Here is a 17,973-nt window from a genome sequence, read left to right as displayed (position 1 = left end):
TTCTCCTACCATTGTAGTTTAAAGCAACAAATAGGAAAGGATTACCTGCTAGAAGCAAGCACACTGAGAACCACATGGAGACTAGTCCTTAACTTGCTATGTGATACTGAGCAAGAGACGTCTCTATTTTGAGTCTGTGTTTTGCCATTAATAAAATTTGAAGGGTTTGGACTAGGTGATCTCAGAAGTCTCTCTGGGCTCTAACATGGTATCATTTTAAGTGCTACTTGGTAGACTAATAAAGGAGAAGACAGCAGTGGCAAGCTGAAAGCAGACTTTGGGCCATTTAGTGTATGGGTAAATGGCTTTTCATATCTGAAGATACCTCAAGGCCATCACTACATTATAGTACAGTATAACAGTTGATGATCATAATTGTACCCCACTGTCTTCAGGCAAAATTAAATAATATTGTTTATCCCCCACTTAAAAAAGTAGGGGATTTGAAGTACATTTTAGAAAGATGAGTATTAAAAATGGTTAGAATAAAAATTGTACCATTTTAAGAGATGAGCTTTCGTTATCTAGAAAATTCTCTTATTTCCTCTTGAGTAAGAGTATCACTGTATAGTAGATCTTTAACATTCTTGAAGGATACATTGCAAGGTCTTCATGGATACTGTTTTGTAAGTAATGAAAAATATGGTGCAGGTTTCTGGCTTTTTGTCATTGCTTTTTGAAACGTGTTATTGATATTAATGTTACGTTTTGCGGATATGGAGTTTGTTTGTGTGTGTTTAGTTCCATACAATTTCATCACATTTGTCGGTTCATGTATTCACTGTCACAGTCAAGTTGTAGTTCCATCACCACAAGGATTCCTACTACTGTTTTTCAATAAGCACATCTGATCTACTTCTTACCTGTACCATCCATAACTCCTGACAACCACTAATCTGTTTTCCATCTCTGTAATCTTGTCATTTTAAGAATATTATATAAGTAGAACTGTATACTTTGTAATGTTTTGGCATTGGCTTTTTTCACTCAGCATAATTCCCTGGAGAGTCATCCAGGTTATTGTGTACATTAGTAGTTTGTTCATTCTTCATCACTGAATTACTATTCATTACAATTAATGTAATGTAATGTAATATTTATTACAATTAATTTTGATAATTTTGATGATAATTCCACAGTAATGGATTTACTACAGTTTGTTTAATCATTCACCCATTGAAAAACATCTGACTTTCTAGTTTTTGCTATTATAAATAAAGTTACTATTCATTTTTGTGTATGGATTTTTATGTGACTTTGTTTAGGATAAAAGTTTTCATTTCTCTGGAATAAATACCCACGCTTGTAATTGCTGGGTCATATGGTAATTGCACGTTTAGCTTTAAAAGAAACTGCCGAGCTGTTTCAGAGGATCTGTACTTACATTCCCACCAGAAAATGTGAGTAATCCATTTTCTCCACATATTTACCTTAATTTGGTGGTGTCACTTTCTTATTTTGGCCATTCTGATTTCTGATTTTGAATATTTTTTCACGTTCTCTTATTTTCCATTCGTATACCATTTTTGGTGACGTGTCTGTTCATGTCTTTTGCTTCTTTTTTAACTTGGATTAGTTTTTTACTGTTGAGTTTTCAGAACTAAAAAAAAAAAAAAAATTCTAAATATGCATCCTTTGCCAGAAATGTGGATGGAGAATATTTTACCCACGTCTCCAGCTTTTCTTTTCATCCTCTTTAAATAGGATACTTTGCAGAGCAAATATTTTTAATCTTGATGAGGTCTAATTTATCAATTGGATTATTCTTTTGGTGTGAAGTCTGAGAACATTTTGCCTACCTATAGATATAGACTGTCTCTTATTTTTTTAAAAAAATATATTTTTATGTTGTACGTTTTAGTCAGTATTTTTTTTTGTTTTTCAGTCTAAGGATATCTAGTTGCTTCAACACCATCTATTGGTGTTGAATTACATTTTTATTTTTGTCAAAAATCAGTTGGTTGCACTTGGGTGAGTCTATTATGAGGTTCTTTATCCTGTTGCATTGATCTATATGTTTTTTCCTCCACCAATACCGCATTGATTTTATTACTGCAGCTGTGCGATAAGCTTTACTATCAGGTAAATTCCTCCCAATTTATTTTTCCTTGTCAAGGTTGTTATATATCCCAGAGTTGTGCCTTTCCGTATATATGTTTAAATAAGCTTGTCTATGCCAAAAAAAAAAAAAAAAAAAAAAAAAAAAAAAAAAAAAACCTTGCGAGATTTTGATAATAATTGCGTTAATACTACAGATTAGTTTGGGAGGATTGACCTCTTTATTATTTTGTGCCTTCTAATTTATGAACATGGTATGTCTCTCTGTTTATGAAGCTCATCTTTGATTTTCTTCAACAGAATTTTGTAATTTTCAGCATACTGATCTTGTACATTTTGTTAATTGCATACCTAAATATTTAATTTTCTTTTGAACAATTGTAAATGGTATTGTCTTTTTAATTTTGGTTTTCACATTCTCATTGCTACTGTGTAGCAGTGCACTTGCCTTTTATGTTTTGATCTTGGATGTTTCTTGAAATCTTGCTGAATTAACTTCCCAGTTCTGGAAGCTTTTTTGTAGATAACTTGGGATTTTCTATCTGGACAATTAGGTGTTCAGTAAAGAGAAAAAGTTTTATACCTTTCTTTCCACTGGTTGATTTTTGTTTGTTGGTTTAGTTTTGTTTTTAAGAATCTATTTTCTGTTGTGAGTCATGTGTTTTCTATCCACAGCTGTATGGCACAGGTTAATTGTGTTTTCTACTTATCCTGAGGCTCATTTAATGAGCCCTATTTTTTTTTTTTCCCAGAAAGGAAGTCGTCATCACTTCTTGAGGACATTTTAATTATACACTAATGCTGGGCAAGCATTTGAGGTCTCACATTTGCTGAATATATTGTTCTTGTACATACTTTCTCAGCATATGCAATTTAAATCCATAACCTGACCAAATGACAAATTACCAAAAGTACTACTCTTTGTAAGGTCATTCATGCCAAGAGTCTACTGTATTTACTTGTATCAAGCAAGTAAATAAATAGACATCAAACTTGAATCATTGGTGCACTATATTTGTGGGATACTGTTTTAAATGTTTTTGTAAATTTCCAAAACATCGTGTAAAAATGACATTATAATGATATGAAGACTAAAATACTATGCCTTATCACTTTAGACCAGATGACTTAGCTTATTTATAGAGTTGGTGTTTATTTGGCTAGAATCTATGGTTTGATTTTCACATATGCCACTTGATTATGTAACATTAAGGAAGAGTAAAATGTGTATTTCTTGGCCATAGGCAATATTATAGCTATACTGATAGCCTCCTAATATTTTATTTTTGATTGCAAGGATGACTGGGCAAGAATTCAAATGGAGTGGTGCAAACCCATTACCACTGCCTGGAAAATACCTCAAAGTATGTGGCAAGTCAATCTACTGTATTCTAATGTAAATATATAGGATAGTTATTTTTTGATTGCCATGACTTTAAAAAATATTCTGAAGTATCATTCAACTTAAAGATTTTCATGATAATTTCAACATTAAATACTTTCGGTGTTGCAAAACAGGCTAAATACTAAAATGTCAATTGTAGTAATTATTCTGCTGTTATAGGCTAGGTTCGAGCATCATAAACTCTAAAGAACTATCCAGATTGTTTTATCAGATCATTGTTTTCCTGATTCCGCCTTACACTAAGTGGGCTACTTAATATTTTGGACCTAAAATATTTTTGCCATACAAAGATTGTTTTTGATTGAAGTGATTTTTTGTGATTATACAATCGAGTTATGGAAGGGAAATGAAAAAGGACTAGCATTTATTGGATATTATCTTTGTGGCAACTGCTGTAACCTGTTGCTTTACGTATTAATTTCATTTATTCTGTGCAACAGCCATGTGCATCAACTATAGGTACCTCTTACTGACAGACTGTAGATCAGGGAATGCCAGAGATAGTGCAGCCAAATTTAAACTTGTGTTTTTCTAATTAAAAAACAGATGCTATTTCCATTGTATCATGTTGTATTTCAGTCATCAAGTAAACACATGTATGCATATCAAGGGAACTGTTCCACCAAGTGAATAAAGTATTTCCTTTGTGAAGACTAGCGCCTTAGAAAGTGCATTTACTTCTTTAATTCACTGGAATACTATATAGTATTGTAATGTAGTTATATCTGTAATGAGAAATTAAAGTGCCTAACTCCCAGTGTTAGGAAGCTGTGGGAAGAATACAATATTTTTTAGTTGTTGAGACCAGTTTATATACCATAGGACTTTTTAAATTGATACATGATAATTGTATACATTTATGGGGTACGATGCGTTTTGATACATATAAACATGGAATGATCAAATGGTCAAATCAGGCTAATTAGCATATCTGTCATCTTAAGCCTTTTTTATTATTTTGTGAGAACATTCAGAATCATGTCTTCTAGCTATTTGAAATATACAATGCAGGCCAGGCATGGTGGTTCACACCTGTAATTCCAGCGTTTTGACAGGCAGAGGCAGGTAGATTGCCTGAGGTCAAGAGTTCGAGACCAGCCTGGGCAACATGGTGAAACCTCATCTCTACTAAAAGTACAAAAAATTGGCTGGACATGGTGGTGCATGCCTGTAATCCCAGCTACTTGGGAGGTTGAGGAACAAGAATCACTTGAACCCAGGAGGCGGAGGTTGCAGTGAGCCAAGATCGCACCACTGCACTCCAGCCTGGGCGACAGAGCAAGACTCGGTCTCAAAAAAAAAAAAAAAAGAAATATACAATGTTTTACTATCAGCTATAGTCACCTTACTGTGTGATAGAGTACCAGAATTTATTCTTCCTGCCTAACTGTGACATTATACTCACTGACCAACCTCTTCCTCATCTCCACTCTCCCTCTTATTCTCCCAAGTCTCTGGTAACCACTGTGAAGTTTTTTAGATTCCACATATGAGTGAGATCATGCAGTGTTTTTCTTTCTGTTCTTAGCTTATTTCACTTAACATAATGTTCTTCAGGCTCATCCATGTTGTCACAAATGACAATATTTAATTATTTTTATGGCTGAGTAGTATCCTGTTGTGTATTTATACCACATTTTTGTTATTAATTCATTTATTGATGGGCATTTAGGTTGATTCCATATCTTGGCAATTGTGAATAGTCCTGCAATAAACATGGGAGTGCAGATGTCTCTTCAGCCTACTGATTTCATTTCCTTTGGCTATCTACCTGGTAGTGAGGGTGAAGATTCTGGATCATATAATAGTTCTATTTTTAATTTTTTGAGGAACTTCTATACTGTTTTCCATAATGGCTATACTGATTTGCATTCCTACCAACAGTGTATGAGAGTTCTTTCTTACCATGGAATAGTTTATTAGTTTATGTAGGAAAATGAAAGTAGCTATTGTTTCTAGTTTTAGATCTTTAACAGACTATTAAAAGGCGCAATATGTTAACTCACACTTAAGTCACACAACCTCAGATTATTCTTAGGTAAAATATTGTTGCTTGTTAATTACATAATGTCATGTAGTTTATTTAGTGAGAAGAGATTTTATCTTTCTAAAATGTTAACAATAACTTTGTATGTTTTCTACCCTATTTTCTGCATTTTATTGAACATTGTTTTCCTTTTTCTGGTATAATATTAAAGCAGGTTGAAAACTTGTTTGTTACATTCAAATGAACCAACTCTCTAATGTATTCATACCAAAAATAAAGATTTTTTTGGTAATAGGAATCTAAAATTCTACTGATTTATTTTGAATTCTTAAATTTTAACTTAAAAATTATACAAGCAATAGGAGCTTCTTGAGCAATAATACCAATTAGAAGAAAGGGATAAAAATAAAATGTAAAATCACTTGTAATTTTTACAATTTGGAGGAAATTACTCATCACTGTCTACAGTTAAGTGTGTTTTAGGCCAGACGTGACACAGTACCCAACTAAATGTGGTTTAAACAAGTACATGGCTAAGTGGGTGGGTGGGTAGGTGACTTGTAATTGTGCTGCTTCAGCCAATCAGAGCACTGGGGCAGCTACTCTACACTTCTCTTAGCTTTCCATTCAGAGTTACAAGATGTTTGCCAGGATTTCGAAGAGGATCTCACATAACAAAAAATCTCTAAACATGAGAAAAAGAGGGAAGAGGTTTTCCTAACATATTTGTGCTTTTCCATTATCCTGGAAAGTCATGAATAAAGGCCTCCAGCAGACTCTTCATTATCTTATTGGCTAAAACTTGGTAATGTACTCACTCATAAATCAATCACCAGCAAAGGGAAGTACAGTTATCCTAATTGGCTTTAATCTGTCATGATCCATCCCCAAGGACTCAGCAACTTCTAATATTGGGACAAAATTGGGGCTCTTGAAGCAAGGAGAAAGGGGTAATTGCTGTTGAGTAAGCAGCCAACAGTACCTGCTGCACACCATTTTATGAAGTTTTGTTCTTGGGTAAACGTGACAAGAGGTTGATATTTCATCTATATTCTACAGTATGTGTTAACGTTTTAGGATGGTAACAAACAGGGACATTTATATCTACCAGTGTATCATATTGCAACAATTCAAAATTGATTTCACTTTTTGTGTTGCATTGTCTAGAACAACAATTTTTGAATAGTCTGATTTTTGTAATTCTTATGTATAGCCATTAAACATTTATTTTAGGAATAAACAGCTGGGTAGCAGTAAAATATATACTGTGAAAATCAGAAATGAATGGCCTTAGAACAAAGTATAAACATCAAAGAATACAATATCTGTAGCAAGTCAATTGGGAAAGAAAGGGTGCAAATGGCTGAAAAATAAATGGTGAACACCTGTGCTGAATAAATTAAACACCTGGTTCTCAGTTTTTCATTTGACTCATCTAAAAGGCTGACTGTTACAAGGTACTCATAAGACACATTCACTTCGAGGTGTTTCTTTGTTATAACTATTAATTGATAAACGGTACTAGATGATACCAGAATTTATACCTCCAAATTCTCAGAGTAATATATGAATTGTGGCAATCAGTGAAAAATACACTTACAAAAAGCAGTGTTCAGCAGTTTTTGTGAAGAAAAATTATCCAAAAATTATTGTTATAAATGACCTTTGGAATTAAAGCTAGCAGTGTAAATGGCTCGATTTAATTTGTGAAATCAATTTTGATAGTGAAGATTTTTATAAAACCTTAATGGTGCAGATTGTTTTCCTTTATCAACGGTCTGCAACTTATGATGGTTTGACTTATGATTTTTTGACTTTGTTAATGGTTTTATTGGGATAGTAAATGCATTTTGTCTTATTATATTGGGTTTATCAGGATGTAACCCTATCACAAGTCAAGGAACATCTGTGTATGGTAAAATCATTGTAATATCTTAGAACATCGAGGTTCATTTGAGGGCTTATAATGCATCTACATTATTTTGTAATTGGTAAATGTGTTTTTATAGTTTTCAAACACTTTTAAATTAATAGAATTGAACTATTACTGTATTCTGACGTTTTCTCTGAAAGGTTGAAAATCTTTTTGAGAAAATGTCTTTTACCACATTAAAAAGTTTTAAATCTGGGGAAGATAGCCCTTTTAGACGAACAGAATTTTGCTTGCTGAGGACATAAATGGAGTTTTAGGAGCTTTTGGCTATCTTTATAACTTCTCATTAGGTATTAACTTCCACCTTGGCAGAACTCCAAAAATACTATGGTTGTTTTTAATGGGAAGTAAGGACAATATTGTATTTTTATTGCTTGCGTTTCCTCTAGTGCTAGGAATCTCACCAAATTATAATGTGGAGAACAGTAAAATGATAGTTATTGATATAGAAAAAATTTTCAAAGAATAATTTTTTCTTTGCTTATACCTTTAATTAAGTATTTTGACTTATATCTTCCAGGTTGTTCAGTACTGGTTAATATATTTCATTCACTCTTTAAGGTCCCCTATCATAGAATGTAATAGAGAGCCACCGACTAGATCATTTGCTATGTTCAATTTCCACGGTGTCATCATCATAGTCTGTAATAAGAGAAGTTGCTGTATTCTGTTTTATCTGTAAAATGTAATTAATTTTCCTGTCATTTCTTAAAATTAAAGACATGGAACTTTTGCTTTAAGAGTTAGGCATGGAACTTTTGCCAGAAAAAAAAAAAAATTAGACATGGAACTTCTGCTGAAAATTGTCACCTTAGATTCCTCATGGAACACACTTTAGTTTTGTTGGTTTTCAAAATAATAAAAGTGAATACAGAGTGTGATCAATTCTGTAGAAAATGCATGAATCACCTTTCATATTATCACTCTTCATTCTTTTTTTTTTTTTTTTTTTTTTTAGTTTTCCGAGCTAGCTGAGATTTTTTTTTGGAAAAAAAAAAAAAAAAAAAGCCAATTGAATTGTTTTGCTGCTGGAGGCATGGGCAAGGGGGTCCCCAGGCAGTAAACTCCCCGCGGGTGGGCTGAGGGCTAGGGCTGAGCGTTGGGTGGGTCTCCCGTTCCCTGTGCTCCCCTGTACAGCAACCTCCCTTCTGGGCTCTGGAGCAGCCTCAGGAGGGGAGGGGCAGGCTCGGAGGGGCTGTTGCAGCTGTTCACTTGGGCAGGACATCAGAGGATTTGGACACCAGCCTCCCATCGCGGGTCTCAGTCTTCTTCAGAACCACATGGCCATGCTGTTGTGAGTTTATGTGGCCAAAGAGCTTTCATTATGTGAATGCAGAAAACCTCGTTATATAGGTTTTGAGTTGACTATTGAGCTGTGGTAGTTTAACACTGTCTTATTTTTGATTAGTATCTCATATTTGATTAACCTTTTAGAGTTTATAAACTACTTTTCATTGTTAGTGTACTTATCTCACCACAGTTTCATGAAAGGTAAGGCAGGTGGATTGATCTCTATTTTATAGGTGGTGAATCGGGGAGATAAAATGACTTGCCAAGTATTTCCTAAGTGATGAATGCAGGGAATAATGTGGGTGTTTTCCCCACTTTAGTTTCCTAGATCTCAAAAGTGTTCGTGTAACGTTAATGATATCAATCTGTTTTTTTTTTTATGAGATTTTATTAGAATTACTGTAACAGTAAATATGGCATTTTATTTCTTGACATTTGAGTGTTATTTTGTTATTCTTTTATCGTCTTTGTAGTGTTCATTGTGTTATTTTTAATGAGGCACTTATTTTTTTCACTGAACCCAGACTTTCTGATTTACAATACAGTGTTTTTTTTTGTACCTTATTTTTTGTGTTTTTTGCAATAAGTTTGTTTCATGTTTGAAACAAAAATATCCTTTGCATGTATAAACCATTATTCATCAAGCATTTATCAGATACCACATCTATAGAGCAGTGTGGTAGGTGTTGTGAAGGGCACACAAGGAAGAGGTTAATGTATTCCCTCAAGGAATTACAGTCTGACTCAGAAGATAAAGCATACACTGGAAAACCAAAGGACTATTAAAAAGGAATGGATAAATACATGCAAGGTAAACTGCATGTGTGTATTATGGGAGCATGGTATATTAGAGTGATGAGTGTAATTGGGTTAAGGAAGACTTCTTGGAAGTGAAATTTAAACTTTTTCTTCAGCTTATTAACGTGTGTGATTATGTTTGAGAATGGAAGAATTATGATATTATGCAGTGTGGGAAGAAAATCACGAAAGAAACGAATGACATGAACCAAACAAACTGTCACGATTTGGCAATTAGAATTGATAAACTCGGAATTAGAGATGCTCTGGTGGAAAGTAGGTGGAGATTAAACCAGAAGGTTGGTAAATAAGGAAGGCTGTCTGAGGAAGAGGAAGATTTTTTTGTGAGGTAGATTTTAGATTTGATACAAGGAAGGGGTACTGTTAGTTCTTGAGCAGTCAGCTAGCAGATTTTTACTTGCCAAGACCTATCACGTACAAGGCATTGTGCCAGGTATTGAGCAGTGTGGCAACTCAGTGAAAATAATGGGTTCTGTAGAGGATAAAATATCAGAGATATTCATAAAGCAGGCAGACTGAATGGGAGCCTGTTCTATAAATCAAGACAATGGTGAACTAAGGATGTTAACTCTAGTAATAAATTTGGAAATGGGGCTTCCACTAGAGTAATCAGCATCAGTACTAAAAGAGGCAGGAAATGATACAGAAAGGTCCTGTTAGATACCACCTTGTGATAGGCCAACTTAATATTTTCATGGCAGATTTTTTTTCCCTTTATTGAAGGTCTTCTGTCATATCACCAAGTCAGGAATTCCTCAATAATAATAATCTTTGATAACTACCACTGTTGAGCATTTACTATGTCCCAGGCAGTGTTTCAGGCTCTTTGCATGCAGTACTTAATTTAATCTTCAAGGCAACCTTGTAAGATAGGTGATATGATGTCTGTGTCATAGACGGATAATTGAGGTGGTCTCAGAGAGGATAAATAATTTGTCTAAGTTCACAGAGCTTACTAGTCATACAGTCAGGGTTTGAACCAAGATCTGTTATTCTTAAGACTGTGTTCTTTTAGAAAACCAAACACTGCATGTTATCACTCATAGGCTGGTGTTGAACAATTAGAACACGTGGACACAGTTAGGGGAGCATCACACACTGCGGTCAGTTGCAGGGGGCTAGGGGAGGGACAGCAGGGAGTGGGGAGGGATAATGAGGGGAGAAATACCAGATATAGGTGATGGGAGGATGAAGGCAGCAAACCACCTTCCAGTGTATGTACCTATGCAACAATCCTACATGATCTGCACATGTACCCCAGAACCTAAAGTACAATTTAAAAAAAAAAAAAGACTGTGTTCTTCATCACTGTAGTAATTTGCTTCCAAAATACAATTCCCGTCTGCCTTAAATTCTTAAAAATGTGCATATGACATGAAATCTTTATATTTTTCAAATCTTAATTGTGTTTCGTATTTTACTGAAACATTAACAGATGAATGTTCAATGTCTGAGTCACATAACCAAACAATACACTGAACTTGATAAAAGGGTTAAAGGAATAAAAGTTGCTGTGAAAAGTTGACGCAATATAAAAATGTAGCAGGGTAGAATTATCAAAAATCTGGTGTTGATTGTTATTATAATTTCTTATTAGTCAGGATTTGCATGAAGATGTCGAAGAAGCTGGTGCACTGCAGAAAAATCATGCTCTTGTGACATCTACAAACTCCACAGAAGCTGCAGATTCTGCCTGCCTGCCTACGGAAGATGAGTCATTAAGCACTGTGAGCTGTGAAATCCTCATAGAACAAACTCCAAGCAATGATCCAGAGACTGCGCTAGAAGTAAATGGTGCTGAAGTGACAGGGGAAAAAGAAAACCATTGTGATGATAAAACTTGTGTGCCATCAACTTCAACAGAGGAAATGAGTGAAAATGTGCCTATAGCAGAAGATACCACAGAGCAGCCAAAGAAAAATAAAATTACTTACTCGCAAATTATTAAAGAAGGCAGGAGATTTAATATTGATTTAGTATCAAAGGTAAGTACCAATTTTATTCATCTTTGCATTGAAAACAGTATCTGAGCCCATAAACCCAATTTTTGTAATTCTCTGAGATGCAGAACATTTGTTTTGTAAAGAGATAGTAGCCAGAAGTTTGTAATTCATTTAAAATATTCCTTAAGTGCAGATTAAAAACACATTTAAGGTGCTCACATTAAAATGCTTTAAATATGTTTTTAATCTATACTTGATGAATACTTTTGTACTTGAGCACATAGTACAACCTAATATTCTCTTAATGCATGGACACTGTGAATTCTATCAAAAGAAAAATTCTAATGGACCTGTTTAGAAATTATTTACAGTCAATTTCCATCAATTCTTTTAGCCTTTATGTATAGTAACTATTTTCACAACTATACTATGATGAATACTCTAAATAAACCAATGCATTTTTAAAAATCATGTGTTCACATGGACACAGGAAGGGGAACATCATGCACCGAATCCTGTCGGAGGTTAGGGGTCTAGGGGAGGGATAGTACAGCATTAGAAGAAATACCTAATGTGGATGTTGGGCTGATGGGTGCAACAAACCACTATAAATATATGTGTGTGTATATATATATGTGTGTGTGTGTGTGTATATATATATATATATATATATATGTATGTACATATATATGTATATACCTATGTAACAAACTTGGATGTTCTACACCTGTATCCCAGAATTTAAAGTATAATTTTAAAAAAATGTCACAAAAAAATCATGTGTTCAGGTTTGAAAGCTTCAGAGGAAAATTTAATAGTGATGGAGGCAGGAAGGCTGGGAAGAAAGCTATTGTCTTCAGTTATGTTCCTGAACATAACTAACTTGAACATTAGTTCACTGTAACTTCACAGGGGGTCCCTTGGTGTTAGAAGGGTACAATGTTGCATTGGGTTTGTAGGAAGCAAGACCCTTTTAGTGCAAAAGAATAGAAATCCAGTAAGATAAAGGATTGTGGCCTTAAAGGGTTACAATACAGGGCAGGGTAACAGTAGAGAAAATCAGAGACTAAATCCTGTAAATTGAGAACAAACAATAAGGAATTGAAACGAAGTAGGAGAGGATAGTAAATAACATCAGACTTACCACAGAACTAGCACAAAACTAAGCTTTTCAATTTAATGTACTTTCTTCAAGTTCCGGGGAACAGAGAGGGACCAATACATTGCCCTCCACAAGTTGTTTCTGCAAATCCCGTATCCTCATACTCTTGTTCCCTTTGAACTTGATGTCTGAAAATATAATTTTTTTTTTACTACCCATTGTTCTGTCTGTCATGTAGCACTCTGTGTCTGATTTTGCGTTATTGGCTATTGCATTGGTTCTACTTCATACTTCCGCACAATTTCTCCCACCTTCTGCATTTGCTTTGACCCTGTCATGATTTGAAATCTAGGGTTTTTTCCACATTACCTTGGCCGTTCATCTGTGGATGGAAGTTTAATCCTAGCTGTTTAATAACCTTCCTGGTCCCATGAACAATACTCTTGTGAAACAGGTTAAACAAAACGTAAAAACGGAAGAAGTCAAATAACAAATGGGCTTTGTCTGAAAATTCCATTTTGAAGTAGTTACTTGGAATTTGGAATGTTTTACCTAAATAAATAATGATATAAATGTGTTTAAGAATCAAGGCTATTTCATAAAAGCCTGTAACCTTTATGTTAGCTAAAATTTAGTATGTGTCTTGCAAAGGGAAGTGGTAGAAGATGGTACTGTTTTAATTGTAGGAATTGGCGTAGAAAATTATTCAGTTGTATAAGAAAATGAATGCTGGTTGTGGGAGGAAAAATACAGTTAAATTAGAAGTTGACACTTTTGAAGATACTCTGAAGGAGACTTGTGGGTATTTTCATGGGTTTGAATGGCCAGTAGTAACCAGTTCTCTACTGTAAGTAAAAATCAAACATGTCTAGAGGCAGTGGACTAGGCAGTTGGGACTGTGTCCTACAGAGTTTTCATTTTTTAATAGATTCTACAAAATAACTAAGAATCAGTTATTGTACTCATTTTCAAAACCAGAAGTATCTAAATCACATATAACCATGGTAATACAGGAGATTTATTTTCAGTTTTTAAAATGTAAGTCATTTAATACATATTCAGTGCATACTGAATGGAAAGCATGTATTCCATGCTACTGGGGCAATTGGTCACTCCTTAGAAATTCATCTGTTTTGATAATTGTAGTTAATAACATCTAAGTTTAGGATGATTGCCAAATATCTATCTTAAAGCTCTACCTCTTTTATTATTATTGTTTTTTTTGAGATGGAGTCTTGCTCAGTCGCCAGGCTGGAGTGCAGTGAGTGGCGTGATCTTGGTTCACTGCAACTTCCACCTCGTGGGTTCAAGCCATTCTCCTGCCTCAGCCTACTGAGTAGCTGGGACTTTGGTGCGTGCCACCATGCCTGGCTAATCTTTGTATTTTTATTAGAGACAGGGTTTCACCAAGTTGGTGAGGATGGTCTCGATCTCCTGACCTTGTGATCCACCCTCTTCGGCCTCCCAAAGTCCTGGGATTACAGACGTGATCCACTGCACCTGACCAAATCCCTACCTCTTTTCTAAAGTCTAACTCAGTATCTCTAAACTACTTGACATTTCTATATGCGTTCGACCTCAAAGGCATCGTGATATAATTATCACATACTGTGGCGCTTTGCAGTTTACAATACACATTCATGTATATAGCCTTTTAAAAAGTAATAGCTCAGGGTAGGTTAGTTAAATATGTATAGTTTCATACTGCTCAGACTAATAGAGAAGATCAAAGATGAAATTCTTAAAATGAAAGTTCATTTCTAAGTAAGTCCATACTCTTTGTAATTATGGAATCAACATGCTAAGTGAAGGAAAAATTGGTAATTATTAAATCTAATTTCCATTATTGTAATCAAATTGCACTGCTCTTTAGCCCCTCATCACTGTGGTAGATCACTTAGAATTGCTGTGGTAGATCACTTAGAGGGTGGTTAAAAAAAGGCTTAGGCCGGGCACCGTGGCTCATGCCTGTAATCCCAGCACTTTGGGAAGCTGAGGTGGGTGGATCACCTAAAGTCGGGAGTTCGAGACCAGCCTGACCAACATGGTGAAACCCCGTCTCTACTAAATACAAAAAATTAGCTGGACGTGGTAGTACATGCCTGTAATCCCAGATACTCAGGAGGCTGGAACAGAAGAATGGCTTGAACCTGGGAGACAGGTTGCAGCGAGCTGAGATAGAGCCACTGCACTCCAGCCTGGGCAACAGAGTGAGATTCTGCCTCAAAAAAAAAAAAAAAAAAAAGAGAAAAGAAAAAGAGGCTTAGATTTTTTAATATTGTATACGTTTATTATTTCTGAGCATCAGAAACAAACATCTAGTATAATTTTAATTGAAATTTGTTTTCATTTTTTTGTGGTATCTTAAATGCATTATTTTTCAAGCTGGCATTAAACCTTAAGCTTTATTGTATCTTATTCAATAAAAATGCATTTTTTGGTTTTATATCTTAATGTTTGTGAAATTATTATGGCTATTTAGGGATCCTTGAATCTCAAATGTGTGTCTTTTTAAAAAATGAGTTTTTTGAAGTAACTTTTTAATCATTATTATAGAGTTAAGAATTGGCATGGGCTGTATCAGTTTTGTAGTGTGTTAGAAAGAGGGTAATGAAGTAACATGCCATATTTAATCAGGATAATGAGATTAGTTTTTAAAAAGCGATGTCAATTTGGTTTTACAGAATACTGAACTATTAGTTTATAAAATTTTACTTGAATGGTATTGATTTACTGGTAATTTTTACTGACTTATTAGATGTTCAGATTAATGGTTTAGATTGATTTTTGAGATTCCTTTTTCTTTGTATAGTAAAGCTAATTTTCTTTTTCCCCACTTATAGATGTAACATTTGTTTTTAATATTTATTGAGTTACAGACATTATTTAAGAGTATCTTAATGTAGGAAAAAGTCAGATCTGTTGCATTTAACCGTAAGGTTAGCGGGCTAGATAATACTTAACATTATTGCTTTTATCTCTCTGATACTACTTATGAGATGTTGAAAGATTAAGTCAATTTCTCACGTCCTTGCCAGCAATAACCATCATCTTCGATTTTTGAGAACAACTTATCTCATATAAACCCAGACTTCTAGAATTACAGAGGGACCTTATAATTTGACTCTTTCGGTATAAATGCATGACAAATATTTTTTTCTTTTTTAATGCGGTAGGGAGGTTCACTGGGCTGATTTCTTCTTATAACTACCTGGCTTTGTGTAAAACTATAGTCTCTTATCCAAAATCCTCAGGGCCTGGTGTGTTCTGTCATTAAGATTAAAAAAAAATATTTTAGGAAATAATGAAGTACATATGCTGCTATGTTATATGTTAGGTTGAATTATTAGCAGGGTCTGAGGAGGCACTCTAAACACATTATTTCTACAGTGAAATGTATGAATATTTACATTAATTTGGACAAACAAAGCCAGAAGTGCCTTATCAGTTTGGATCATGTTTTGCTGCTAAACAAGTTATGAAAAAACTTATGGATTGCAAAGTTTTTTGGATTGTGAATTTCAGCTAATCAATTATAAACCTGTAATAGATTGTGTTATATATTATAATATTTATGGGTATGATACTTCCTACAAATGATCAAAAATATAACAAAATTATGTATCTTTATTGTTTCCCAATTTTTCCACTATTTCAACTTCTATCTTCTAAAATATTTTCTTTGTACAGCTGCTGTATTCTCGAGGATTACTAATTGATCTTCTAATCAAATCTAATGTTAGTCGATATGCAGAGTTTAAAAATATTACCAGGATTCTTGCATTTCGAGATGGAAGAGTGGAACAGGTACTGTGGCGATCAAGAATTGTAACTGGGCATCAGCTTAAGTTATTATTGTTTGTTTTGGAAAGATAAGCAAATAAAATTGTTATTTTCCTCATAAAGCAGGAAGTTCCAGTCCTGTATAGTGATTTACAAATGTAAATGCTTAATTAAAATTTCTAGTGCTAATTTTCTCATGACTTATTCTGCAGCTTAGTGTTGGTACCAAAAAGTGCACGAAGTACCAAAAAGCACACCAGGGGCACTACACCCAAGACTAGTCACACAAATCCTTTTCTCCCATTAATCAAGATTTTGGAGAGGGAAAAGAAAGAAACAGTGATTTTTTTTTTTTTTTTTTTTTTTTTTACTGTCCACTTGATCAGATTCCACAGACAGAAGGAGGCCTGGAGCCTTGCTGGTAAACAATTCTGACCCTTGTGACAGCTGACCAGATGCTGGGTTCTTGACTGCAGTTTCCAGAAGAGCACAGCTTTGCTATCCTGCTTATGGCACCAAAACTGTAGGGACCAAGGGAAACACTCCCTCTTAACCCTCGGAAGTTTCACTGAAAAATGAACTCACGAAAGGCAGATTAATTGGAGAAAAGGCATAAAAATGTGCTAACATGTATGTTGGGAGAACCACAGTATTTGTTTTAGATAGCACTGCTAAATTTGTTCTGTGTTAGGGTGAGATGCCGTTAGCCTTTTAATGGCATGAGGAGTAACTTGGCAGAATTAAGTAAGAAAGCTCACAATTAGCTCTGAAGTTAGCAGAGATGCCATTAGTACTGATGGAAGGTGATGTGAAAAAGCCTGGCTATAGTAGAAATGATAATCCTGTTACATGTAAAGGGAAAAAAGTATAATTTGGAATACTTGTATCATTGGGAAGCAGTTTTTTAACTTAAAATTATAATATTTTTCAGGTACCTTGTTCCAGAGCCGATGTCTTTAATAGCAAACAACTTTCTATGGTAGAAAAGCGAATGCTAATGAAATTTCTTACATTTTGTATGGAATATGAGAAATATCCTGATGAATATAAAGGTACTTTTTTCATTAAGTTGTGTTCTCCAATTATTTGACATTTCTTACTATTTTAATATACTCGCTCTGTGAGCATATTAAAGCATTAAACTCCTTAAAGCATAATAAGTGAGCCACTTATTACTGTTTTAAAATGCATTTTAACTGCACTATTCAATAGGTTAGCCATTAGTAACGTGTTGCTATTTAAATTAATTAAAATGAAATAAAATAAAAACATTCAGTTTCTCAGTCTCATTAGCCATATTTCAAGGGCTCCATAGTCACATGTGGCTACAGTGCAGATATTTTCATTATTGCTGAAGTGGCATGGTAGATTTTAATTTTTATTCTTATTATTTAAATACTACTGTCAGCTGACTCTTCATAGATGATAATCCCTTTTCATGAGTCCATTATTTTTTCTCATAAATGGAAATACTATATATTTTTTCATTTTCCAGGATTTGCCTAGAATCTTGAACAATTTTGTTTGAAAAATAAAAAGCTAGATGGTATATGAGGGGAAAATAGTAGATTCAGAAAAGGCATGGTTTCTGTTCTTGGCTTTTATCTATTTCACTATGTGATCTGGGGACAGTTACTTCACAGTCTGTTAAAA

General features: G+C 34.3%; 1 protein-coding gene across 6 annotated transcripts in view; it reads left to right on the top strand.

Annotated features, from left to right (window-relative positions):
- The window catches only part of CHM (CHM Rab escort protein), a 182,384-nt gene that overhangs the window by 71,891 nt on the left and 92,520 nt on the right, over positions 1 to 17,973 (top strand). For all 6 annotated transcript variants that reach the window (XM_032258708.1, XM_032258704.1, XM_032258705.1 and 3 more), the window contains 3 exons: positions 11,090 to 11,477; positions 16,228 to 16,344; positions 17,252 to 17,372. In XM_032258708.1, coding sequence (XP_032114599.1) covers positions 11,090 to 11,477; positions 16,228 to 16,344; positions 17,252 to 17,372 — 626 coding nt within the window. The remainder of the gene's footprint in view (positions 1 to 11,089; positions 11,478 to 16,227; positions 16,345 to 17,251; positions 17,373 to 17,973) is intronic.

The sequence above is a fragment of the Sapajus apella genome, unplaced genomic scaffold (assembly GCF_009761245.1).
Source record: "Sapajus apella isolate SASKATOON/1434 unplaced genomic scaffold, GSC_monkey_1.0 scaffold104, whole genome shotgun sequence".
Lineage (NCBI taxonomy): Eukaryota > Metazoa > Chordata > Mammalia > Primates > Cebidae > Sapajus > Sapajus apella.
Note: the sequence above shows the minus strand (reverse complement) of the source record. Positions and strands in the feature narration are given on the sequence as shown.